The sequence below is a fragment of the Zophobas morio genome, unplaced genomic scaffold (genome assembly GCF_036711695.1).
Source record: "Zophobas morio isolate AGI-343-1 ecotype UQ-CSIRO unplaced genomic scaffold, CSIRO_AGI_Zmor_V1 ptg000020l, whole genome shotgun sequence".
NCBI lineage: Eukaryota > Metazoa > Arthropoda > Insecta > Coleoptera > Tenebrionidae > Zophobas > Zophobas morio.
This window is the reverse complement of record NW_026972125.1, coordinates 1659092-1686698: the sequence shown is the minus strand read 5'-3', so window position 1 is coordinate 1686698 and position 27607 is coordinate 1659092. Positions and strand designations below refer to the sequence as shown.

The 27607-nt window shown below is 30.9% G+C and overlaps 1 protein-coding gene across 2 annotated transcripts in view; it reads right to left on the bottom strand.

The window, feature by feature from the left end:
* The window catches only part of LOC135131384 (adenylate cyclase type 2), a 200326-nt gene that overhangs the window by 37378 nt on the left and 135341 nt on the right, over window positions 1-27607 (bottom strand). Inside the window, exons 7-10 of one of the 2 annotated variants that reach the window (XM_064059064.1) lie at window positions 24000-24158; window positions 16607-16739; window positions 6886-7113; window positions 40-57 (exon numbers count right to left, since the gene is read on the bottom strand). In XM_064059064.1, coding sequence (XP_063915134.1) covers window positions 40-57; window positions 6886-7113; window positions 16607-16739; window positions 24000-24158 — 538 coding nt within the window. The remainder of the gene's footprint in view (window positions 1-39; window positions 58-6885; window positions 7114-16606; window positions 16740-23999; window positions 24159-27607) is intronic. The other variant, XM_064059065.1, reaches the window with a different exon arrangement.

Here is a 27607-nt window from a genome sequence, read left to right as displayed (position 1 = left end):
TTCAAACGTCCAAACGTGGAACACAGTTTACAAACCGACCTTTTGATACGATCCGGACTGAAAAAGGAAAGCTTTTGTTAGAAGATGCATTTATTTGTTGTGTCTATTAGCGTTATATGTTATGATGATGTTTTTTTACAGTTTATTTTCTCAGTATTTGGAATATTTTCACAAGTTGAGTAAAATGTTTAGAATTTCTAGGTCCACCACATTTTTCCTATTCTCTTAATCTTTCGAATTTTTGAAATTTCTAGGATCTTCACGATTTTTAGATGTTTGTTTTCTTTAGAGTCTTTGGATTCTTTAAATATTTGGCAATTTAAGAGTTCAAGCGATTTTTGCGAGTTTTTGAATCTTTGGAAATTTGGATTTTTTTTATATCCTTTAATGAATCTTTGAGATATTTTGAAACAGAATTTTAAAAGTCTTTGAGTTCTTAGGAGTTTTTAGTTTTTAGAGTGTTTACGAGTCTTCAAACTCGGGGAAATTTTGGACACTTTCGGAATTACTAGAAGTTTTATAAAGTTTTGAAATTTTGAGATTTTTATAATTTTTGTTTTCTTTTATTATTCTGAATTTTCATAATTTGCAAAATTTCTAGAATTTTCAGATTTTCCAAAATGCACAAAATGCCCCAAATTTCCAGATTTTGCAAATTTTTCTAAAATCACCGTGCTCTAGTTTTGCCAGAATTTCGAAATTCGACCTTTTCCGAAATTTTCAAGATTTCCAAGTAGGTATACTACATTTTTCCCACTTTTTAAATTTTTCCGGATTTTCCAAAGTCTGTGTACCTCAAGAGTCTCTAAAAATCTTTTTGGAATCTCGGGAATCTTTACAATCTCTAAGATTTATAAGATAATAATTAGGGTGTTAAAGACCTATAATGCTTTTAGAATTTGTAAAAATGAAAGAAAGCATTCTTCAGATCTTTACGATTTCTATTAGGTTTTTAAGATTCTTGTTTTCTATAGAGTCTTTGGAATCTTTAAAATCTTTCGCATTTTAAAAGTTCAAGGGATTTTACAAGTTTTAATATCTTTGGAATTTCTGGTATTTCTTTAGAACCTTTAGAATCTTTGAAATATTTGAAACACAATTTTAAAAATCTGTTTAACTTTTGAGTCCTTGAAGTCTTTAGAGTCTCTATAGTTTTTAGATTCTTCAGAGCCCTTAAAATCTTTAGAATTTTAGATTATTTAGAGTACTTGAAGTCTTTAGAAGCTTTAAACACTTTAGATTCTTTAGATTCTTTTGATCCTTTGGGTCCTTTACATCTTTCGGTCCTTCCGATCCTTTCGATTCATTCGATCCTTTTGATCCTTTAAATCCTTATGATCATTTGGATCCTTTAGGTCCTTTTGGTCCTCTTGAACTATTTGACCCATGATCCTTTTGATTCTTTAGATCCTTTCGATCGTTTCGATTCTTTTGGTTCTTTAGATAACTTCGATCCTTTAGATTCTTTCGAATCTTTAGATCTTTTAGATGCTTTAGACACTTTGGACCTTTTTGAACCTTTTAATCCTTTAGATCATTTACATACTTTTGACCCTTTTCATCCTTTGGATCCTTTCGATCCTTTCCTTTCGATTCCTTTGATCCTATAGATCTTTTCGACCCTTTAAATCCATTAGATCCTATAAATCTTTCGATCCTTTCGGTTCTTTAGATCTTTAGATTCTTTTGATCATTATGATCCTTTTGATCTTTCTGATCCTTTTGATCCTTTGGATCCTTGTGATCCTTTTGATCTTTTTAAACCTTTTGATCTTTCCGATTCTTTCGATACTTTAAATCCTTTAAATACCTTTAATTCTTTTGATCATTTGCATCCTTTTGATCTTTTTAGTCCTTTGGAACCTTCGGATCCTTTAAGTCCTTTTGAACTTTAAATCCTTTTGATCCTTCAGATGCTTTTGATCCTTTTGATCCTTTTGAACCTTTTGATCTTTTTGAACCTTTCGATCTTTCTGATTCTTTCGATCCTTTAAATCCTTTATTCCCTTTACTTCTTTTGATCATTTGCATCCTTTTGATTCTTTTGATCTTCTTGAACTATTTGCCCCTACTGATCCTTTTGATTCTTTAGATCCTTTCGATCCTTTCTTTTCGATTCTTTTGATCCTTTAGATTATTTCGATCCTTTAGATAATTCCGATCCTTTAGATCCTTTTGATCCTGTAGATCCTTTTGATCCTTTTGATCCTTTTGATCTTTTTCATCTTTTCGATCCTTTCGATCCTTCCGATCCTTTCGAATCATTCGATCCTTTTGATCCTTTAAATCCTTTAAATCCTTTTGATTCTTTTGATCATTTGGATCCATTTTGATCCTCTTGAACTATTTGACCCATTTGATCCTTTTGATTCTTTAGATCCTTTCGATCCTTTCGATTCTTTTGATTCTTTTGATTCTTTAGATAACTTCGATCCTTTAGATTCTTTTGATCCTGTAGATCTTTTCGACCCTTTAGATCCATTAGATCCTATAAATCTTTCGATCCTTTCGGTTCTTTCGATCTTTAGATCCTTTGGATCCTTTTGATCATTATGATCCTTTTGATCTTTTTGTTCCTTTGGAACCTTCGGATCCTTTAAGTCCTTTTGAACTTTAAATCCTTTAGATCTTTCTGATCCTTTTGATTCTTTTGATCTTTTTGATCCTTTTGATCTTTTTGATCCTTTTGATCTTTCTGAACTTTTTGATCTTTCCGATTCTTTCGATCCTTTAAATCCCTTTAATTCTTTTGATCATTTGCATCCTGTTGATCATTATGATCCTTTTGATCTTTTTAGTCCTTTAGATCCTTTAAATCCTTTTGACCCATTTGATCTTTTTGATTCTTTAGATCCTTTCGATCGTTTCGATTCTTTTGATTCTTTAGATAACTTCGATCGTCTAGATTCTTTCGATTCTTTACATCTTTTAGATCCTTTAGATACTTTGGTCCGTTTAGATCCTTTTGATCCTTTTGATTCTTTTGATCTTTTTGAACCTTTCGATCTTTCCGATTCTTTCGATCCTTTAAATCCCTTTATTTCTTTTGATAATTTGCATCTTTTTGATCCTTTTGATCTTCTTGAACTATTTGCCCCTATTGATCCTTTTGCTTCCTTAATTCCTTTTGATCCTTTCTTTTCGATTCTTTTGATTCTTTATATAGTTTCGATCCTTTCTTTTCGATTCTTTTTATCCTTTAGATAATTTCGATCCTTTAGATCTTTTAGATCTTTTAAATCCTTTTAATCCTTTGGATGCTTTAGATCCTTTTGAAGCTTTTAATCCTTTTGGTCCTTTAGATCCTGTTAATCCTTTCCTTTCGATTCTTCACATCCTTTAGATCCTTTAGATCTTTTCAATCCTTTCGATCCTTTCGATACTTTCTTTTCGATTTTTTTGATCCTTTAGATAAATTCGATCCTTTAGATGTTTATGATCCTTTAGATCATTTGAATCCTTTAGATCCTTTTGAAGCTTGCGATCCTTTTGATCCTTTCCTTTCGATTTTTGTGATCCTTTCGATCCTTTAAATCTTTTCGATCCTTTGGATCCTTTTGATCATTATGATACTTTTGATATTTTTGGTCCTTTAGAACCTTCGGATACTTTAAATTCTTTTGAACCTTTAAATCTTTTTGATCCTTTTGATCCTTTCGATCCTTTTAATCCTTGTCATCCTTTTCATCCTTTTTATCCTTTTGCACCTTTTGATCCTGTTGATCCTTTTGAACCTTTTGACCCTATTTGCCATTTTGAACCTTTTTGATCCCTTTGATCCTTTTGATCCTTTAGATCCTTTCGATTCTTTTGAAGCTTTTGCTACTTTTGATCCTTTTGATCCTTTCCTTTCGATTCTGTTGATCCTTTAGATTTTTTAGATCTTTCAGATCCTTTCGATCCTTATTTCTTTTCGATTCTTTTGATCCTTTTGATCCTTTAGATTCTTTTGATCCTTTAGATCCTTTTGATCGTTTTAATCCTTTCCTTTAGATTCGTTTGATCCTTTAGATTTTTTCGATCCTTTGGATCCTGTTGAACATTATGATCCTTTTGATCTTTTTGGACCTTTGGAACCTTCGAATCTTTTAAATCCTTTTGATCTTTTTGATCATTTTGATACTGTTGATCATATTTGATCCTTTTGAACCGTTTAATCATTTTTACCCAATTAACCATTTTGAAACGTTTGATCTTTTTGATGGTGTTGATACTTTTGATCCCTTTGATCCTTTTGATCCTTTTGATCCTGTTGATCCTTTTCGATCCTCTTGAACCTTTTGATCTTTTTGATCCTATTGACCATTTTCAACCGTTTGATCTTTTTGATGCTGTTGATACTTTTGATCCCCTTGATCCTTTTAATCCTTTTGATCCTTTTGATCCTTTTGATCCTTTTGATCCTTTTGATCCTTTTGATTCTTTGGATCCATTTGGTTTTTTCGATCCTTTCGATCCATCAGATTCTTTAAATCGTTCGATCTTTTCGATCCTTCTGATCCTTCCGACGTTTGATCTTTTTGATGCTTTTAATACTTTTGATCCCTTTGATCCTTTTAATGTTTTTGATCCTTTTGATCCTTTTGATTCTTTGGATCCATTTGGTCTTTTCGATCCTTTCGATCCATCACATTCTTTAAATCTTTCGATCTTTTCGATCCTTCTGATCCTTCCGACGTTTGATCTTTTTGATGCAGTTGATACTTTTGATCCCTTTGATCCTTTTAAACCTTTAGATCCTTTAGATCCTTTACATCCTTTACATCCTTTAGATCCGTTCGATCCTTTAGATCTTTTTGATTCTTTTGAGCCTTTAAAAGCTTTAGAATTTTACAATTTTTAGAGTACTTGAAATCTTTAGACTCATAGATTCTTCAGATTTTTCGGATTCTTTGGATTCTTCGGATTCTTCAGACTCTTCAGATTCTTCAGATCCTTTAGAAACTTTAGATCCTTTAGATCCTTTAGATCCTTTAGATCCTTTAGATCCTTTAGATCCTTTAGATCCTTTAGACCCTTAAGATCCTTTAGATCCTTTAGATCCTTTAGATCCTTTAGATCCTTTAGATCCTTTAGATCCTTTAGATCCTTTAGATCCTTTACATCCTTTAGATCCTTTAGATCCTTTAGATCCTTTAGATCCTTTAGATCCTTTAGATCCTTTAGATCCTTTAGATCCTTTAGAACCTTTAGAACCTTTAGTTCCTTTAGATCCTTTAGACCCCTTTGACCCTTTAGATCATTTACATACTTTTGATTCTTTTGATCCTTTGGATCCTTTGTATCCTTTTGATACTTTTGTATGTTTAGATCCTTTTGATTTTTTTGATCTCTGCGATCCTTTTGACCCTTTTAATCCTTTTGAACCTTTTGGACCTTAAGGTCTTTCTGATTCTTCTAATATTTCTGATCGTTTAGATCCTTTTGATCTTTTTGATTCTTTAGATCCTATTGATCCTTCAGATCCTTTCGATCTTTCAATCCTTTAGATAATTTAGATCCTTCCGATTCTTTCGATCCTCTCGATCCTTTCGATTCTTCCAATTCTTTGGATTCTTTAGGTTATTTGGATTCTTTGGACTCTTTGGACCCTTTAGACTCTTTAGGCTCCTTAGACTTTCTAAAATCCAGAGTGCTTAGAGTCTTTCTAATCTTTGGAATTACTAGAAGTTTTATAAAGTTTAGATTTTTTTACAATTTCTAGTAACATTTTCTCTAGGTTATTTAAAATTTTGAAGATTTTGTTGGTTCTTACTTATATTCAGAATATTAGAACTTTAGTTTATTTAGAATCTTTAGTCTTTTTACAATTCGCAGTTTCTAGTCTCGCAGTTTAAGGTCTTTAAAATCTTTTGAATCTTTGAAACCATTGGAAACTTTAGAATCTTTAGAATCTCAAGCACCACTGGAATTTCTACAATATTTAGAACTTTCAGATTTTCACAATTTCTAGACAATTCAATACCTTTCGAATTTGTAAGATTTTTAGATTTTTAGCATTTTAGGACCTTTTCAGCTTTTAAATATCTGGAATCTGTGAAATTTTTCAAATTCCTGAAATCCTTGTAGACTTAGAGATTTTAGATTGTTGAAAGGCTTAGAACTTTAAATTTTATATAATGTCTAGAATTATCGTGCATGTTTTAGATTTATTCGGCAAAATTCGGTTTTTGAAATTCAAAGTAATTAATTGTAAAATGTAGTACAATTTTGATTTTCTTACAAAAATATGGGTGCCTAGGCTAAAAATTTAACACGGGTTCATAACCTACAAGTGGAGGAGTATTTTATTTTACAAAATTTAAAAAACCTTCTACATAGCGGATGATGAAACATGTCTATGTAGAAACCATTTGCTGCATCTCTGTATATTGATTTGCGTTACACTTTTGAGTTCAAAGGTTACGAACGTAGCGACTTTCTAGGTTTTCGTTTTTGCTAGAAATTCTATATAAATTTCCTTCGTGACGTTAAACCAAAAATCCATTTTCATGAAAATGTCATACGGTGTACACAGAGTGCACAGAAGTGCATCACCATAAATATCCCTCCCGAGGATGATCATTTTTCATCGCGTTTTCCCGCAAAAGTGGTCGTTGAAATAATTTCCACCGCAATATGTAAAACATTCTAAAACGAATGCTCTTTTGTGACCTTTCCGAACTTAATAAATCAGAAACCGCTTAAAAATCCCAATCATCTCCGCCTATTTGCCATCCTAAGCAAACTCACTCGCCCACGACACCCAAAAAACAAATTCCCCTAAAACAATTTCCTTTTATACATAATTTATCGCTTTGTGAATCCCAATCCTCTTCAAACAACAAAGTAATTACGAAATATAGCTTCTAAAAATCAACTTTCGAAAAAACAACGTTTATTTACCGTCAATTCGATGTTCTTCGCCAGCGTCGACTCGGCGATGTTGGCGAAGGGCTTATCCGCCCCCCAGCACTCCACGTACTTGGTCATCTTGCTCGAGGGCCGCGACCTGGTGGGCGGCCCGCTGGGGGTGGCCATGCCGTACATGCCGTCGCCGCAGATACTGTTGTGGCGGTCGGACAGCGCCAGGGGCGGCTTCGCGTTCCCGTTCTGCGCCTCCGATTCGGGTTTCTGGAATTTATTAAAAAGGGGTCCTTAAACAGCGACGATTCTCCCGGTGTGGGGAAAGCCGAATTACAGTAAAAACGCAAATTGAAATCCTCCCAGAAGAGTAAACGCCGAAAACAAACAACAATAAAGCCGATGGCGTAACATTATCTCGCAATTTCCATTTATGCTGCGTATGAAAATTGGATTCCCTCTGTGAAGAGGTGGAAGGAGGATAAATACGCTTACTATACGTTAAACGTGAAATATTTGCGTTATTTATTTGCGATTTTTCGTGCTTAATGCGGATTCCGACATTTCCATTTCTTTCGGGATAAATCAAATAATGTGGCGGAGTTTGAAAGACGCAGGTAGCGTGCAACAAATAGGAGGTGTCACGAAGATTAATGTTGAGTCGGGCAAAACGTAATTGAAACTATTGGGATCTACGTGATGTGTGGGATATAGAGAAAGGTTTTTGGAGGATGTGCCGCGGATATGGATATGGCTGGAGTGGATCCATTTGTTTCAAATGTAAACCTTTTAGGGGAATTCTAAACAATAAGGCGTAATGGATCATAATTCGTGGACTTTAAATAGGACGTGTTTTGCGTTGTAATGTTGGCGGATATGCAAATATTTTTACTACACTTGTGTTTTCAAAGACCCCGACTGAGTCCATTATATTCACGATTTTCAGTAACGACTAGAGAGCTTTTTGTGAAAAATGTAAGCACTTCAAAACTTTTTTATATCTGTAACTATGATACAATTTGGAGTCATTTGACACATTTTTTTTTATGCTTATTTGCTTTTTTTTCAATTTTATACAAATTAAAACTTATATGCTTATTTAATGCTTTTTTCGACGAATATGAGTTTTAATGCATATTTTGTTCAAATGCCGGCCTTGTCGGGATGACAAATACTTGTTAGTTAGGCGTATCGTATCGTATGCATTTTACCTGGACTTGACCATTGAGTACACTTACTCAAAATCCTTTCTGTAAGCAAAATCGACGCCGGCTGACTGGATAAGGAATTTCCCAGAATTAAAATTAGAAAACAACAAAATATTCTGCAGACCTTGTGTGAAAATTAATTTTTTTGATTTAATGAGGAACTGCAAAACCGAATGCTTTGAATTCTAATGTGAAAAAAAACATAATAGGCATGCAGTCGTCACGTTTCCGATGGCGAGGGAAGTACTGTCTAAACTCTTTAGACCAATTTTTTTGATTTTCCCATTTCTCCATTTCTCAATTTTTCAATGTTTCAGTTTTGGATTTTTTCACTGTTGCAATTCTTTAATTTTCCTTCCATTTTTAGGTTTTTCAATATTTCAGTTTTGGAATTTTGCAATATTTCGTTTCTTCAATTTTTCAAATTTTTGATTTTGATCGGTTTTTTAATTTTTCGATGTTTTAATTTTTCAGTTTTTAAAGTTTTGGGTTTTTCGATTTCTCACTATCTCGATTTTTCGAGTTTTCAGTTCCATGATTTTTCAATTTGTCGAATTTTTAAATTTTAGATTTTTTGTTTTATTTGATGTATTGAGTTCTCGATCATTCGAGTTTTCAGGTTTATATATTTTTTTTGTTCAATCCTTGGATTTTGAAAATTTTTGTTTTCCTATTTATCAACTTACTGGAATTTCAATGTTCTGATTTTTTGATTGTTCAATTTCTCGATTTTGTGAATTTTTAGTTTTTGAAACGATTTTTTTTTCAAAAATTTTCAGTTTTTCAATTTATTAACTCTACGGTACTTCAAGCCCGATTTCGATATTTCAATTTTTCGACATATTACTGTTGGGATTTTTCAATTTATCGATTCTTCGATTTATCGATTCTTCGATTTCTCGATTCTTCATATTTTCGGTTTCTCGAATTTCATCATTTTTCGATTTCTCAATTTTCCGATGTTTCAGTGTTACGATTTTTAATTTTTTTTATTTTTCAGTTTTCAATTTTTGACGTTTCTAAATTTTTCGATTTCTCAATTTTTCGATTAACTGATTTTTTGATTTTCCCATTTCTCTATTTCTCGATTTTTCAATTCTTCCTTCAATTGTGATTTTTCAATTCTTCCTTCAATTGTGATTTTTCAATTTTTCCATTTCTGAATTTTGGATTTTTTCACTTTTCCGATTCTTCAATTTTCCTTCCATTTTTCGGTTTTTCAGTATTTCAGTTCTGGGATTTTGCAAATTTTCCATTTTTTGATGTTTCGATTTCTCAGTTTTTCAATTTTTCGGTCGGTATTTTAGTTTTACAATTTTTAAGTTCTAGATTTTCCGTTAATTTTTTTGTTTTCGTTGATGTTTTGATTTCTCGATTATTCGATTTTTCAAGTTCTCGGTTTAGATTTTTTGGTTTTCCAATTCTTCGATTTTTAAATTGTTTAATTTTTAGATTGTTCAATTTCTCGATTTTTAGATTTTTCAATTTTTCGGTTTACCGATTTTTTTTCATTAAAAATGTTTCAATTTTTCAATTATTAACTTTTAGATTTTTCAATTTTGGTCTAATTTGATTTCTTAATTTTTTGATTTTTTGACTCCTCTACTGTTGATGTTTTGATTTCTCGATGTTTCAGTTTTTGAAAGTTCCGATGTTTCGATTTTTCGACTTTTTGGCTTTTCGAATGTTCAATTTTTTGATTTTTGAATTTTAGATTTTTGTTTTTTTTTAATTTTTTGGTGTTTCGATTTCCCAATTCTTAAATTTTTCGATATTATAATTTTTCAATTTTTCGAATTTTTAAATTTTGGATTTTTCTTTTCTTTTATTTCTCAATTTTTGGATTTTTTAAATTTTACATTTTTCGATTTTACTATTTTTTGATGCTTGGATTTCTCAATTTTTCAAGTTTTCGATACTCAATTTTTCAGGGTTTGAATATTGAAAACTTTTCAATTTCTGGATTTTCAATTTTCAGATATTTTAATTTTTTGATTTTTTTAATGTTTTGATTTTTGGATGTTTTGATTTTTCGATTGTTCAAGTTCTCGATTTTTTGAATTTTTAGTTTTTGAAACGATTTTTTTTTCAAAAATTTTCAGTTTTTCAATTTATTAACTTTACGGTACTTCAGTTTTGCCCGATTTCGATTTCTCAATTTTTCGACATATTACTGTTGGGATTTTTCACTTTATCGATTCTTCGATTTCTCGATTCTTCGATTTCTCGATTCTTCATATTTTCGGTTTCTCGAATTTCTTCATTTTTCGATTTCTCAATTTTCCGATGTTTCAGTGTTACGATTTTAATTTTTTTTTATTTTTCAGTTCGATTTTTGACGTTTCTAAATTTTTCGATTAACTGATTTTTTGATTTTCCCATTTCTCTATTTCTCGGTTTTTCAATTCTTTCTTCAATTGTGATTTTTCAATTTTTCCATTTCTGAATTTTTCAATGTTTCAGTTTTGGATTTTTTCACTTTTCCGATTCTTCAATTTTCTTTCCATTTTTCAGTTTTTCAAGATTTCAGTTTTGAATTTTTTCACTTTTTCGATTTTTCAATTTTCCTTCCATTTTTCATTTTTTCAGTATTTCAGTTCTGGTATTATGCAATGTTTCGGTTCTTCAATTTTTCCATTTTTTGATGTTTCGATTTCTCGGTTTTTCAATTTTTCAATAGGTATTTTAACTTTTCAATTTTTAAATTCTAGATTTTCCGTTAATTTTTTTGTTTTCGTTGATGTTTTGATTTCTCGATTATTCGATTTTTCAAGTTCTCGGTTTAGATTTTTTGGTTTTCCAATTCTTCGATTTTTAAATTGTTCAATTTTTAGATTGTTCAATTTCTCGATTTTTAGATTTTTCAATTTTTCGGTTTACCTATTTTTTTTCATTAAAAATGTTTCAATTTTTCAATTATTAACTTTTCGATTTTTCAATTTTGGTCTATTTTGATTTCTTAATTTTTTGATTTTTTGACTGCTCTACTGTAGATGTTTTGATTTCTCGATGTTTCAGTTTTTGAACATTCCGATGTTTCGATTTTTCGACTTTTTGGCTTTTCGAATGTTCAATTTTTTGATTTTTGAGTTTTAGATTTTTGTTTTTTTTTAATTTTTTGGTGTTTCGATTTCCCAATTCTTCAATTTTTCGATATTTTAATTTTTCAATTTTTCGAATTTTTAAATTTTGGATTTTTCTTTTCTTTTATTTCTCAATTTTTGGATTTTTTAAATTTCACATTTTTCGATTTTACTATTTTTTGATGTTTGGATTTCTCAATTTTTCAAGTTTTCAATACTCAATTTTTCAGGGTTTGAATTTTGAAAACTTTTCAATTTCTGGATTTTCAATTTTCAGATATTTTAATTTTTTGATATTTTTAATGTTTCGATTTTTGGATGTTTTGATTTTTCGATTGTTCAAGTTCTCGATTTTTTGAATTTTTAGTTTTTGAAACGATTTTTTTTTTCAAAAATTTTCAGTTTTTCAATTTATTAACTTTACGGTACCTCAGTTTTGCCCGATTTCGATATTTCAATTTTTCGACATATTACTGTTGGGATTTTTCAATTTATCGATTCTTCGATTTCTCGATTCTTCAAATTTTCGGGGTCTCGAATTTCTTCATTTTTCGATTTCTCAATTTTCCGATGTTTCAGTGTTACGATTTTTAATTTTTTTTATTTTTCAGTTTTCAATTTTTGACGTTTCTAAATTTTTCGATTTCTCAATTTTTCGATTAACTGATTTTTTGATTTTCCCATTTCTCTATTTCTCGATTTTTCAATTCTTTCTTCAATTGTGATTTTTCAATTTTTCCATTTCTGAATTTTTCAATGTTTCAATTTTGGATTTTTTCACTTTTCCGATTCTTTAATTTTCCTTCCATTTTTAGGTTTTTCAATATTTCAGCTTTGGAATTTTGCAATATTTCGTTTGTTCAATTTTTCAAATTTTTGATTTTGATCGGTTTTTTAATTTTTCGATATTTTAATTTTTCAGTTTTTAAAGTTTTGGGTTTTTCGATTTCTCACTATCTCGATTTTTCTCTTTTTCAGTTCCCTGATTTTTCAATTTGTCGAATTTTTAAATTTTAGATTTTTTGTTTTATTTGATGTATTGAGTTCTCGATCATTCGATTTTCTGAGTTTTCAGGCTTATATTTTTTTTTGTTCAATCCTTGGATTTTGAAAATTTTTGTTTTCCTATTTATCAACTTACTGGAATTTCAATGTTTTGATTTTTTGATTGTTCAATTTCTCGATTTTGTGAATTTTTAGTTTTTGAAACGATTTTTTTTTCAAAAATTTTCAGTTTTTCAATTTATTAACTTTACGGTACTTCAGTTTTGCCCGATTTCGATATTTCAATTTTTCGACATATTACTGTTGGGATTTTTCAATTTATCGATTCTTCGATTTCTCGATTCTTCAAATTTTCGGGGTCTCGAATTTCTTCATTTTTCGATTTCTCAATTTTCCGATGTTTCAGTGTTACGATTTTTAATTTTTTTTATTTTTCAGTTTTCAATTTTTGACGTTTCTAAATTTTTCGATTTCTCAATTTTTCGATTAACTGATTTTTTGATTTTCCCATTTCTCTATTTCTCGATTTTTCAATTCTTTCTTCAATTGTGATTTTTCAATTTTTCCATTTCTGAATTTTTCAATGTTTCAGTTTTGGATTTTTTCACTTTTCCGATTCTTCAATTTTCTTTCCATTTTTCAGTTTTTCAAGATTTCAGTTTTGAATTTTGTCACTTTTTCGATTTTTCAATTTTCCTTCCATTTTTCAGTTTTTCAGTATTTCAGTTCTGGGATTTTGCAATGTTTCGGTTCTTCAATTTTTCCATTTTTCGATAGGTATTTTAATATTTCAATTTTTCAGTTCTAGATTTTCCGTTAATTTTTTTGTTTTCGTCGATGTTTTGATTTCTCGATTATTCGATTTTTCAAGTCCTCGGTTTAGATTTTTTGGTTTTCCAATTCTTCGATTTTTAAATTGTTCAATTTTTAGATTGTTCAATTTCTCGATTTTCAGATTTTTCAATTTTTCGGTTTACCGATTTTTTTTTCATTAAAAATGTTTCAATTTTTCAATTATTAACTTTTCGATTTTTCAATTTTTGTCTAATTTGATTTCTTAATTTTTTGATTTTTTAACTCCTTTACTGTAGATGTTTTGATTTCTCGATGTTTCAGTTTTTGAACATTCCGATGTTTCGATTTTTCGACTTTTTGGCTTTTCGAATGTTCAATTTTTTGATTTTTGAATTTTAGATTTTTGTTGTTTCGATTTCCCAATTTTTTCAATTTTTCGGGCTTTTAAATTTTTGATTTTTCTTTTCTTTTATTTCTCGATTTTTGGATTTTTTAAATTTTACATTTTTCGATTTTTAAAATTGAGAAATAAAAGAAAAGAAAAATCAAAAATTTAAAAGCCCGAAAAATTGAAAAATTAAAATATCGAAAAATTGAAGAATTGGAAAATCGAAACACCAAAAAAATCAAAACAACAAAAATCTAAGATTCAAAAATCAAAAAATTGAGCACTCGGAAAGCCAAAAAGTCGAAAAATCGAAACATCGGAATGTTCAAAAACTGAAACATCGAGAAATCAAAACATCAACAGTAAAGGAGTCAAAAAATAAAAAAAATAAGAAATCAAATTAGACCAAAATTGAAAAATCGAAAAGTTAACAGTCGAAAAATTGAAATATTTTAAATGAAAAAAAAATCGGTAAACCGAAAAATTGAAAAATCTAAAAATCGAGAAATTGAACAAACTAAAAATTAAACAATTTAAAAATCGAAGAATTGAAAAACCAAAAAATCTAAACCGAGAACTTGAAAAGTCGAGTAATCGAGAAATCAAAACATCAAGGAAATCAAAAAACTTAACGGAAAATCTAGAACTAAAAAATTGAAATATTAAAATACCTATCGAAAAATTGAAAAACCGAGAAATCGAAACATCAAGAAATGGAAAAATTGAGGAACCGAAACATTGCAAAATCCCAGAAATGAAATACTGAAAAACTGAAAAATGGAAGGAAAATTGAAAAATCGAAAAAGTGACAAAATTCAAAACTGAAATCTTGAAAAACTGAAAAATGGAAAGAAAATTGAAGAATCGGAAAAGTGAAAAATCCAAAACTGAGACATTGAAAAATTCAGAAATCGAAAAATTAAAAAATCACAATTGAAGAAAGAATTGAAAAATCGAGAAATAGAGAAATCGGAAAATCAAAAAATCAGTTAATCGAAAAATTTAGAAACGTCAAAAATCGAAAACTGAAAAATAAAAAAAAAATAAAAATCGTAAAACTGAAACATCGGAAAATTGAGAAATCGAAAAATGAAGAAATTCGAGAAACCGAAAATATGGAGAATCGAGATAAATTGAAAAATCCCAACAGTAATATGTATAAAAATTGAGAAATCGAAATCGAGCAAAACTGAAGTATCGTAAAGTTAATAAATTGATAAACAGAAAATTTTTGAAAAAAAATCGTATCAAAAACTAAAAATTCAAAAAATCGAGAAATTGAACAATCCAAAAATCAAAACATTGAAATCCCAGTAAGTTGATAAATAGGAAAATTCAAAAATCAAAAAATTGAACACTCGGAAAGCCAAAAAGTCGAAAAATCGAAACATCGGAATGTTCAAAAACTGAAACATCGAGAAATCAAAACATCAACAGTAAAGGAGTCAAAAAATAAAAAAATTAAGAAATCAAATTAGACCAAAATTGAAAAATCGAAAAGTTAACAATTGAAAAATTGAAATATTTTAAATGAAAAACTGAAAAATGGAAAGAAAATTGAAGAATCGGAAAAGTGAAAAATCCAAAACTGAGACATTGAAAAATTCAGAAATCGAAAAATTAAAAAATCACAATTGAAGAAATAATTGAAAAATCGAGAAATAGAGAAATCGGAAAATCAAAAAATCAGTTAATCGAAAAATTGAGAAATCGAAAAATTTAGAAACGTCAAAAATCGAAAACTGAAAAATAAAAAAAAATTAAAAATCGTAAAACTGAAACATCGGAAAATTGAGAAATTCGAGAAACCGAAAATATGGAGAATCGAGATAAATTGAAAAATCCCAAAAGTAATATGTATAAAAATTGAGAAATCGAAATCGAGCAAAACTGAAGTATCGTAAAGTTAATAAATTGATAAACTGAAAATTTTTGAAAAAAAAATCGTATCAAAAACTAAAAATTCAAAAAATCGAGAAATTGAACAATCAAAAAATCAAAACATTGAAATCCCAGTAAGTTGATAAATAGGAAAATTTAAAAAACAAAAATTTTAAAAATTCAAGAATCGAACAACAAAAAAAATCTAAGCCTGAAAACTCAGAAAACCGAATGATCGAGAACTCAAAACATCAAAGACAACAAAACATCTAAAGTTTAAAAATTCGACAAATTGGAAAATCACGGAACTGAAAAATCGAAAAGTCGAGATAGTGAGAGATCTAAAAACCTAAAACTTTAAAAACTGAAAAATTAAAATATCGAAAAATTTCAAAACCGAGACAACACAATATCAAAAATTTGGAAAATAAAGAAACGAAAAATTGCAAAACCTAAAAATGGACGGAAAATTAAAGAATCGAAACAGTGAAAAAATCCCAAACTGAAACATTGAAAAATTGAGAAATGGAGAAATGGGAAAATAAAAAAAAATGGGTTTAAGGAGTTTAGACAGTACTTCCCTCGCCATCGGAAACGTGACGACTGCATGCCTATAATGTTTTTTTTCACATTAGATTTCAAAGCATTCACTTTTGTAGTTCCTGATTAAATCAACAAAATAAATTTGCGCATTCATTAAATTTTTTGAGTCACCCTATATATCCGAATTCAAAAAATATGAATGGGGTGATAAATTACAAGAAGAGACTCATCATATTTTGTACATTTTAGATAGGATTTATTCAGCAAAATTTTGAGGTGACGTCATGAATTTTTTAGAGGGGATAAGTAAATATATTGTGATTAATTTCCTCTCCAGGTTTAATAACAAAAAAATATTGCTCGTCTATGAAACAAGCTCGTCTTAGACAAAGAATTCATAAAAAAAAATATGTCGTAAAAAAATGTACGTATGCTGGTCCCGATTGCTCGTGTTTTACAAGGCCAGAAGGTGGAAAATTTGGAGTTAGATTCAACATTAGTTGCAAAATTCAAATTTGCGCCAACGAGTGTGGATATTGAACGCACATTCTCCAATTTTAAACACATTTTAAATGATCGGCGAAAAAATTTTACAGTGGACAACTTGGAACATATTTCAATCAGAAATTGTTTTAAAGAAAACTGAAATACGTGTGTAAAATACAAAGTCTAGGATTATTGTAATAATATTTTATCCAAAGTTCCAAGAAGCGTTCTTTGATTTGTAATATGATTATGTTTTTAATGCTTTTTTGCTTAAAATAAAACTTTTTTATTGAAAATGTTGTGCTTATTTAAGCGCTTATTCTTAATTTTTTGTGCTTATAAATCCGCTCTATAGTAATGGCGTAAAAACGAACCTTTGGCGGAACAATGAGAAAAGTCTCGATCTTATGGTCCGCCAAGTACGACTCCCTTCCGATTCCGTCCCCAGGCTCCACTTGAAAGCGATCCCCCAACTGATGGAGAGTGGCTCTCGTTATGTGAACCCTCCTGAAACAGAAAATTCCATTGAAAACTATAAAATTATTCCAGGAATGGGATCGCATTTCGCTTTGGTGGTTTATTCGGTTCGCGTTCCATGTCAACAATTAGTTTCGAACGTGCTTCAAAAACACAATCTAGCGACGGCTCAAAAAATGGAATCATAATTGGATCGTTATTGCTATTAGTGGGGCTTTGTAGCGAGATAACTGTGGCAAATTAATTAAAAAAGAAAAACAAAGTCGTGTTGACGCATACGGACGCTGTGTTTCACCTGCAGGTGAGTGAAAATTAAAAACTGAAAAATGGGAAAATGGAAAAGCAACAAACGGAAAAAACGAGAAATTAAAATTATGAAATCAGAAGAACTGAAGCAAACATTCGTTAAGAAAGACGCTAACTCCTGACATTCTTGACATTCTTTAGAATATTTAAAGTTTTTAGAATCTTTAGAGCTTTTAGTCTTTAAAATCCAGGCTACTTAGCGTCTTTCCAATTTTTGGAAACTTTGGACTCTTGGGATCACTAGAAGTTTTAAAAAGTTTAGAATTTTTACAATCTCAAGGATCATTAGTACCTCCAAGATCTTTATAATTTTTTAGACTTTGTTAGATCTGTCTTCTATTTAGAACCATCGAACTTTAGTTTATTTAGAATCTTGAGTGTGTTTCGAATTAGCAATTTCTATAAGAATTTTTAGAATCCGTGAAAGCTCCTAAATCTTCAGATTTTTGTTTTTTTATTATTCCAAATTTTCAGTAATTTGCAAAATTTCCAAATTTTCTAAAATTACGGAATTTTCAAGACTTCCAAATCTACCACATTTTTTCGGATTTTCCAAAACCTATGTACCTCAAGAGTCTCTAAACCTTTTTGGAATCTCATGAATCTATATAATCTCTACGATTTACAAGATAATAATTAGGGTGTTAAAGACCTCTAGCGCTTTTGGTATTTATAAATATTAAGGGAACGTTTCTTCAGATCTTAACTATTTTTAGAGTTTTAAGATTTTTGTTTTTTTTTAGAGTCTTTGGAATCTTTAATATTTTTCACATTTTAAGAGTTCAAGGGATTTTTACAAGCTTTGGATTTTTGGAATTTCTTTAGAACCTTTAGAAAAATTTTCAAATATTTGAAACACAATTTTAAAAATCTTTATAACTTTTGAGTCCTTAGACTCTAGAATCTTCTAAATTTAAACACTTCAAGTCCTTTTGATTCATTAGACTCTTAGATTCTTTATTTTCTTTAGATGCATTAGATCCTTTTGATCCTTCAAATCCTTTAGATCCTTTAGATCCTTTAGATCCTTTAGACCCTTTAGATCCTGTAGATCATTTAGATCCTTTAGATCCTTTAGATCCTTTAGATCCTTTAGATCCTTTAGATCCTTTAGATCCATCAGATCCTTTAGATCCTTTAGATCCTTTAGATCCTTTAGATCCTTTAGATCCTTTAGATCCTTTGGATCCTTTAGATCCTTTAGATCCTTTAGATCCTTTAGATCCTTTAGATTCTTTAGACTCTTTAGTCCCTTTTGATCCTTTTGATCTTTTTGATCCTTTTGAAACTTTTGATCCTTTAGAACCTTTAGATCCTTTAGATCCTTTAGATCCTTGAGATCCTTTAGATCCTTTAGATCCTTTAGATCCTTCAGATCCTTTAGATCCTTTAGATCCTTTAGATCCTTTAGATCCTTTAGATCCTTTAGATCCTTTAGATCCTTTAGATCCTTTAGATCCTTTAGACACTTTAGATTCTTTAGATCAATTAGATGCTTTAGATCCTTTTGATTCTTTCGATCTTTTCAATCATTTAGATCCTTTTGATCTTTTGATCCCGTTGATTCTTTTGAACCTTTAGATCCTTCATATACTTTTGATATTTCTGATTCTTTTGGTCCTTTTAAACCTTATGATCCTTTGGATCCTGCTGATTCTTCCGATCCTTTCGATTCATCCAATTTTTTCGTCATTTAGATCCTTTTGATGTTTTGATCCGTTGATACTTTAAATACTTTTGATCCTTCAAATACTTTTGGTCCTTTTAAACCTTATGATCCAGTGGATCCCTTGGTTCCTTTTGAACCTTTTAAACCTTTTGAACCTTTAGATCCTTAAGATCCTTTTGATCCTTTCGATCCTCTCGATCCTTTATATCCTTTTGATTCTGTAGATCTTTTAAATCCTTTAGATTCTTTGGATCCTTCAGATTCTTTAGATGCTTTAGAATCTTTAAATCCTTTAAATCCTTTAGATCCTTTAGATCCCTTAGATACAATAGATCTTTTCGATCCTTTCGGTTCTTTTAATCCTTTAGATCCTTTGGAACCTTTTGATTCTTTGGAACCTTTTGCTTCTTTGGAAATTTTTGATCTTTTGGATTTTTTCGATTCTTGAGATCCTTTAGATCTTTTCCTTTCATCCGTTTGATTCGTTTAAACTTTTAGATACTTTAGATCTTTTAGATCCTTCTGTTCCTTTCGATCTCCCGATCCTTTCGATTATTTAGATCCTATTGATATTTTGATCCTTTTGATCCATTTGATTCTTTTGAAAATTTAGATCCTTTACATACTATTCATCCTTCTGATGTTTTTGGTCCTTTTGAACGTTATGATCCTTTGAATCCTGCGAATCCTTAGTTGCTTTTGAATCTTTTCAACCTTTAGATTCTTTAAATCCTATAGATCATTTCGATCTTTTGGATCCTTTAGATCCTCTAGATTCTTTAGATTCCTTTGATTCTTTTGATCCTTCTGGTCCTCTTCAACCTTTTAAACCTTTTAGATCCTTTAGATTCTTTAAATCATTTAGATACTTTAGATCCTTTAGATCCTTTAGTCCCTTTTGATCTTTTTGATCCTTTTGATCCTTTTGATCCATTTGGTTCTTTTGATACTTTTAATCCTTTGATCCTTTAGATCCTTTAGATCAATTAGATGCCTTAAATCCTTTTGATACTTTCGATCTTTTCAATCATTTAGATCCTTTTGATCTTTTGATCCCGTTGATTCTTTTGAACTTTTAGACCCTTTAGATACTTTTGATACTTTGGATCCTGCTGATTCTTTGGTTCCTTTCGAACCTTTTGAACCTTTAGATCCTTAAGATCCTTAAGATCCTTTTGATACTTTTGATCCTTCCGATCCTTTCGATCTCTTCGATTTTTTCGTCATTTAGATCGTTTTGATCTTTTGATCCCGTTAATCCGTTTTTGGTCCTTTTAAACTTTATGATCCCTTGGATCTTGTGGATCCTTTGGTTCCTTTTGAACCTTTTGAACCTTTAGATCCTTAAGATCCTTTTGATCTTTTCGATCCTTTCGATCCTTTCGATCCTTTAGATCCTTTTGAACCTTTTGATTCTGTAGATCCTTTAAATCATTTAGATTCTTAGGATCCTTCAGATTCTTTATATTCTTTGGAACTTTTAGATCTTTTAAATCCTTTAGATCTTTTAGATCCCTTAGACACTATAGATCCTTTCGGTTCTTTTAATCCTTTAGGTCCTCTGGAACCTTTTGATTCTTTGGAACCTTTTGGTTCTTTGGAAATTTTTGATCTTTTGGATTCTTTCGATCCTTTCGATCCTTTAGATCCTTTTGAAACTTTTGATTCTGTAGATCCTTTAAATCATTTAGATTCTTAGGATCCTTCAGATTCTTTAGATCCTTTAGAACCTTTAGATCTTTTAAATATTTTAGATCCTTTAGATCCCTTAGACACTATAGATCCTTTCGATCCTTTCGGTTCTTTTAATCCTTTAGGTCCTTTGGAACCTTTTGATTCTTTGAAACCTTTTGGTTCTTGGAAATTTTTGATCTTTTGGATTCTTTCGATCATTTCAATCCTTTAGATCCTTTAGATCCTTTGGATCCTTTAGATCTTTTAGAATCGTTAGATCTTTTAGATCCTTTTAATTCTTCTGATCCTTTTGAACCGTTTAAACTTTTAGATCCTTTAGATCCTTCTGTTCCTTTCGACCTTTCGATCCTTTCAATCATTTAGATCCTTTTGATATTTTAATCCTTTTGATATTTTAATCCTTTTGATATTTGATCCTTTTCATCCATTTGTCCTTTTTGAAACTTTAGATCCTTTAGATCTTTTAGATACTATTGATCCTTCTGATCTTTTTGGTCCTTTTGATCCTGTGAACCCTTGGTTGCTTTTGAATCTTTTCAACCTTTAGATCCTTTAAATCCTACAGATTCTTTCGATCTTTTCGATCCTTTAGATCCCTTAGATCGTTTAGATCCTTAAGATCCTTTTGATTCTTTCGATCCTTTAGATCCTTTAAATCACTTAAAAACTTTAGATCCTTTAGATCCTTTAGATCCTTTATATACTATAGATCCTTTCGATCCTTTCGATCCTTTTAATCCTTTACATCCTTTGTAACCTTTTGATTCTTTGGAAATTTTTGATCTTTTGGATTCTTTCGATCATTTCGATTCTTTAGATCCTTTAGATTTTTTCGATCCTTTAGATCCCTTAGATCCTTTAGATCCTTAAGATCCTTTTGAATCTTTTGAATATGTAGATCCTTTAAATCCTTTAGATTCTTTAGATCCTTTAGATCCTTTAAATTCTTTAGATCCTTTAGATCCTTTAGATCCTTTAGATCCTTTAGATCCTTTAGATCCTTTAGATCCTTTAGATCCTTTAGATCCTTTAGATCCTTTAGATCCTTTAGATCCTTTAGATCCTTTAGATCCTTTAGATCCTTTAGATCCTTTAGATCCTTTAGATCCTTTAGATCCTTTAGATCTTTTAGAACCGTTAGATCTTTTAGACCCTTTTGATTCTTCTGATCCTTTTGAACCGTTTAAACTTTTATATCCTTTAGATCCTTCTGTTCCTTTCGACCTTTCGATCCTTTCGATCATTTAGGTTCTTTTGATATTTTGATTCTTTTGATCTATTTGATCTTTTTGAAACTTTAGATCCTTTAGATCCTTTAGAGACTATTGATCCTTCTGCCTTTTTTGAACCTTACGATCCTTTGGATCCTGTGAACCCTTGGTTGCTTTTGAATCTTTTCAACCTTTAGATCCTTTAAATCCTACAGATCCTTTGGATCTTTTCGATCCTTTAGATCCCTTAGATCCTTTATATCCTTTAGATCCTTTAGATCTTTTTGATCCTTTTTATCCTTTCGATCTTTTTGATCCTTTGGAGTTTTTAGATCCTTGTGATCCTTTTGATTCTGTAGATCCTAGGTATCCTCCAGATTCTTGACATGCTTTAAAAAAGACAATAGTGGTCCCCAGGGTTCTTTCTAATTCCTAAAATAATAAGATTCCGGAACCTTGAGGACTTTGATATTCCTGAAAAACACAATCGGGGACCTGGATATTCCTGACGTTATTAAAAAAAAAAAAACAATAGAGGTTCCAGAGGTTCTTTCAAATTTGTAAAGAAGGACATTCAGAACCTTGAGATAGGTAGTTGACATTCTTTAAAAAAAGACACTAGGAACTTCCGAAATTCTTGACATTCTTTAAAAAGACGTTAGGTTTACCCAGAGATTCTTTCCCACTCCTAAAAACGACAATCCGGTACCCGGAGATTCTTGATATTCTTTTAAAAAAATACACTAGAGGAATCCCGAGAATCTTTCTCGTTCCACAAAAAGACAACTGGAGTTCCGGAGCTTCTTGACATTCTTTAAACAAAAAAGACATTGGGGATCTTCAGATTCTTGACATTCTTTAAAAAAGACACGAAGAACCTTCGAGTTTCTTGACATTCGAAGACATGGAGATTCTTGACATTCCTTAAAAAAAGACACTAGTAGGAGGAACTTAAGAATCCTTCTTATTCCTAAAAGGTAATCAAGGACTGTGTTTTTTTTTAATTTTTTGAAGGCTATTCTTCCTAATGCTTCGAATTTTTTGTTAAATCTAGTTTTGTCTGTATCTCGAATATTTACAACCTGTTGTGTTCGCCTACCGATCAAAAAAAGAATCCACGAATTAATCAAATTACTTCCGTGCCATTTCCCCCCCTAAGAAAACTCCGGATCGCAGTCAATAAAGTAATTACGTTGAGACTGTTTCAAAAACATCACTACACCTTGTTATTAAGCCTTCCGAGCAGAAAACTCTAATCGTAATTGAATCTCTATTGCTCGAACATTTTCCAGCGGAACGATCCAGACAACGATCAACAACTGCGTTTCATAGACGTCCGAGTACAACTCTCCTCTGACAAAAACTCCCTAATTAACTCGCAAAAACTCCTCCATCTCCGATAATTGCCCCAATTAAAATTCCCCAGCACGTCGAACGGATTAAACCGTCACAAAAAGCTCCGAACGCAATAATTGCGTCACGTTTCGAACGGTTTCTAAAAAGCTTATGAATTTAATTCTCCTCATTGCCACTTCAGAGACCAATCAGGACCTATTCATTCTTTGAATGACGTTCGTTATGTCGAAAAAGGGGCATTTGTTGCTTTGTTTCTATTAATTCCTCGACGAATGTTTGCCAGCGAGACGAACAGGTGAAGCGGACAATGGGATTGGGGAGTTTGAAGACTTTTTGTGGAGACGTTGTGTAAATAGACGAAAGGAAAAATAAAATTTTAATCAACTCTTTTGAGAGCGGAGACGGAGTCTTTGCAGTTTTGAGCGATTCTGAAGGGAAATAACATGTTTACTGTGACAGTATTGTGCTGGATGAGCGCTTTGTGACGAGCAATATTCGTATTTGGAAGTATAAACAAATACATGAATGGAGTCACTTCGCTGAAGGATATAGCGGGTTTTTCTGTGTCTTTTTCTGTGTCTGCGTGCCACGTTTTATCGCAACATAATCAGCCCAAATTCAAAACCGAAACGTAAACCGTCTGAGTTGAATTTAATTGAGCAATTTGCCTAAATTTATGTCAAAGTATCAACAATTCGTCCATCAAACACTGGCTCCTTTCCAACGTCAACAGCCAGAATTCGCGACCATGCGACATCTGAACCAACACTCCGCAAAATCCGAAATTGCATTACCGCTGCATTACTTTTAAACTAATTACCGCCTGGAAAAAAGCCAATCTGAGCTAATGTAACGTCCATTAGGCAGCGACCTTTTTAATAAACTCTTGTGCCCGATTTTCGATCAAAGCCGAATCATTGATTCAATCAACATCATGTAGCTAATGGAAGCGGTGTTTGCTGTTTATTTTGGAATCGCGAGTTTGTTTTCTTTTTTTTTATTGTCGGTGGTAAACAAAGCGCTTGAGTGTGACTTTGACGCTGTTTCGATTACCCTGCGATTCCTCCTGATTCCATGTGGTTGGCTAGAGTGACGTCGTCGCTCCAGACGTCGAACTGCCACTTCCGCAAACCCAGGACGCCGCACAGGACATTCCCGGTGTGGATCCCGATTCGCATGTCCACGTTGAAGCCGGTGGCTTCCCTGACAAACCTAGAAAAAATCAAAGAATTTGTGTATTAGGCAACCAACAATACATCATATTTATAGTGATCGTCTAACCCAAGCGATCTCATTTTAAATGCGGACATGTTTCCGGGAGTTGTAAATTGTCTCAATAAAAGTTAGATGAGCATAAAATCCCGCCTGGGGTTGCGATTTTACTAGGAATATGGCAGGAACGACGTAAATTTAATGACTTAAGAAATTGTTTTGTGTTTACTTTGCAAAGATGAAAGTCTGTCACAAGTACAAGACGTGGCAAACTTCGATCGAGGATTGTAGAAGCGGAAGTGTTCCACTTTGCACTTCCGTTTTGGGTTAACTAGAGAAAAATCCGGATAAGATATCGACGATGTTTACCAAGATTTTAAGCGATATTGACACAATTTGAAATTTTTACTTAGGTAAACCGGTCAATAATGAATCGGATTCGACGCCACGGTCCCCCTCCAACGAGCGTAATTAGTGTAAGATGGGTTAATTATGATTTTCGTCCACACGTGCTTTTTTTGTCTCTAAATTCAGAGTTCATATAGTTTAAACTTTTAATTGTTCGTGAAGTTCTGGACGTTTTTACTGAAGTTATATTATCCTCATTTTGGGAGAAACGGCCTTGAAAATTATCATCAGTTAAATTAATGTCATCATGGATTAGAAATCCGAGTTATTTTCTCGCATCTTGAATTTGAACATTTATTTTTGAATTATTATTTTGATTTTGGCCGTTTTAATATTTGCGTTGTTGTGTGTCTTTCATGTGTTATGTGAATTTGTTGAGTCCATGATGTAATCTTGATGAATTAATTTTAATTTAACGAATAAAGAAGGTGCAAAAACGGAAAAAAAATCAAAAAGGCCACAAAAAAACAAATAAAAAAAATGGCAAAAAAGAGACAAAAACTGACAAAAAAAGATGAAAAAATCCACAAAAGAGACAACGCAAAGAAAAAACCACGAGAAAAAAACGCGACAAAAAAATTAAACCAACATTGACAGAATTTGAAAATTTTACTTAAATGACTCTAATATAGATTCTTGAGATACACTAAGACGAACTACCTACTTTGGTAACCGAAAGTTCATGTTTTAACATGGTTCGTTTACCGAACAGATGGAGTGATCATATGCAACGATAAAAATAAAGATAAAAAAACTGATGAAGAAAAGACTAAAAAAATGCTGCAAAAAGGACAATAAAATGTTAAGGAACCTACTAAAAAAGACCCACAAAAAGCGATAAAAAAATGGGCCAAAAAAACCGTCAAAAAAGAAGACAACGGATCAAAAAATACGACAAAAAGGCGCCAAAAAAGACAAAAGAGTAAGATAATGGTAAAGAAGATACAAAATTATGACAAACTTTGTTTATCGAACAGATGGAGTGCGCCACAAGAAAACAAAAAAAAAGCCGACGAAGAAAAAGACCAAGGAAAACGACCAAAAAGACAAAAATAATATAAGAACACTAGTAAAAAGACACACAAAAGGCGACAGAAAAATGAAGGAAAAAAAAGAAAAAAATTGAAACCAAGATTGACCACATTTGAGATGAAAATGAACTATTTTGGTATCCAAAACTCCGTTTATCCAACAGATGGAGTAATCACGTGCAGCGGCAAAAAAGATTACAATAAAATAAAAAAAACGATGTGAAAAAAGACAAAAAAATATATAAGAAAATTACTAAAAAGACACACAAAAGGCACCAAAAATGAAACAAAAGACTGACGAAAAAATATCGATAAAAAGAAACAACACAAAAAGGCAACAAAAAATTAAATAAAAAAAAACGATCAAAATAATGGACAGAAAAGCAATGAATAAATAGTAACAACAAAAATGTGAAACAAAATACTACAGAAAAAAATGACAAAAAAAAACAAACGCACAATGTAATGGTACTAAAAACACGCAAAAAAAAGAACCAAAGCCCACAAAAAAGCGTCAAAAAAAAAGACAAAAAAAACCAAAAAAATGTGACGAAATACGTTTTAGTCAATAAACAAAAGCGACAAAAAATTAAACCAACATTTGAACATTTCACTTAAATCACCCAAATCTGGATGCTTAAAATAAACCAAGATGAACTACTTTAGTATTGAATAGCTCCTTTTATTGTAGTCCGTTTACCGAACAGATGGAGTGATCAGATGCAACAACAAAAATAATAAAACGTGTCACAAAAAAGGAAGGAAACTACAAAGAGACAACAAAAAACCGATGAAAAAAAAAAATACAAAAAAGCAACAAAAATGAACCAAAAAATGGAGAAAAAAGTGACAATAAATGACACAAAATACGACCAAAAAACCGTCAACAAAAATTCAATATGTTACGATGTCAAAAAACGCCAAAAAAAAACAAAAAAAAAACGACGAAGACTACGGAAAAAACAATTACAAGAAACGATTAAAAAAGACAAAAAAAGGGGAAACAATATGCAATGAAAAAAGCGCAAAATAATGCAAAAAATGCGGTATAAAACGATGTTAAAAAAAAGGGCGAAAATTAAAACCACATTTGAAAATTGTACTTAAATCCCTCAAAAATATCAATCCTTGAGGTACACCAAGATGAACTATTTTGATATCTGAAACTCCGTTTATCGAACAGATGGAGTGCGCCACAAGAAAACGAAAAAAAAAACCGACGAAGAAAAAACTAAGGAAATGCGACGAAAAAGAGAAACAAAATTGTAAGAAAACTACAAACAACAACAAAAAAATGACAAAAAAGCGTCAAAAAGCATAAAAAAAGTAGGAAAATGACTGAAAAATACAAAATACAAAACGATGACAAAAATGAACCAAAAAAAGCTATAAATAAATGCGCCAAAATAACATGCAAAAAATCGACGAAAAACATCGAAAAAAGAACAACAAAAAAACCGTAGGAGACGAAAAAACTAAAAAATCGTCAAAATATTACAAAAAAATGCTATATAAAACGGTGCCAAAAAAGGGAGAAAAATCAGACAAAAAAGGACGAAATAAAATAACAATAAGAAGCGAAGAAAAAAAGGCTACAAAAACAGAGAAAAACCGAAAACAAGATTGACCACATTTGAAAATTTTATTTAAATAAACTATTTTGGTATCCGAAAGTCCGTTTATCGAACAGATGGAGTAATCACGTGCAACGGCAAAAAAAAGATTACAATGCTTCACAAGAAAACAAAAAAAAACAAAGAAAAAGATAAAGGAAATGCGACGAAAAAGATAAAAAAAATGATAAGGAAACTACTAAAGACATACAGAAGACGACAAAAAAATGAAGGAATAGACCGACAAAAAAAAACAACAGAGAAAAGGCGACAAAGAATGAAGCAAAAAAACCGACAAAAAAACGAATGAAAAAAAGGAATAACAAAAATGTAAAAACAAAATACTACAGAAAAAAATTAAAAAAAAAACAAAAAATGTGATATGTAACGGTATCAA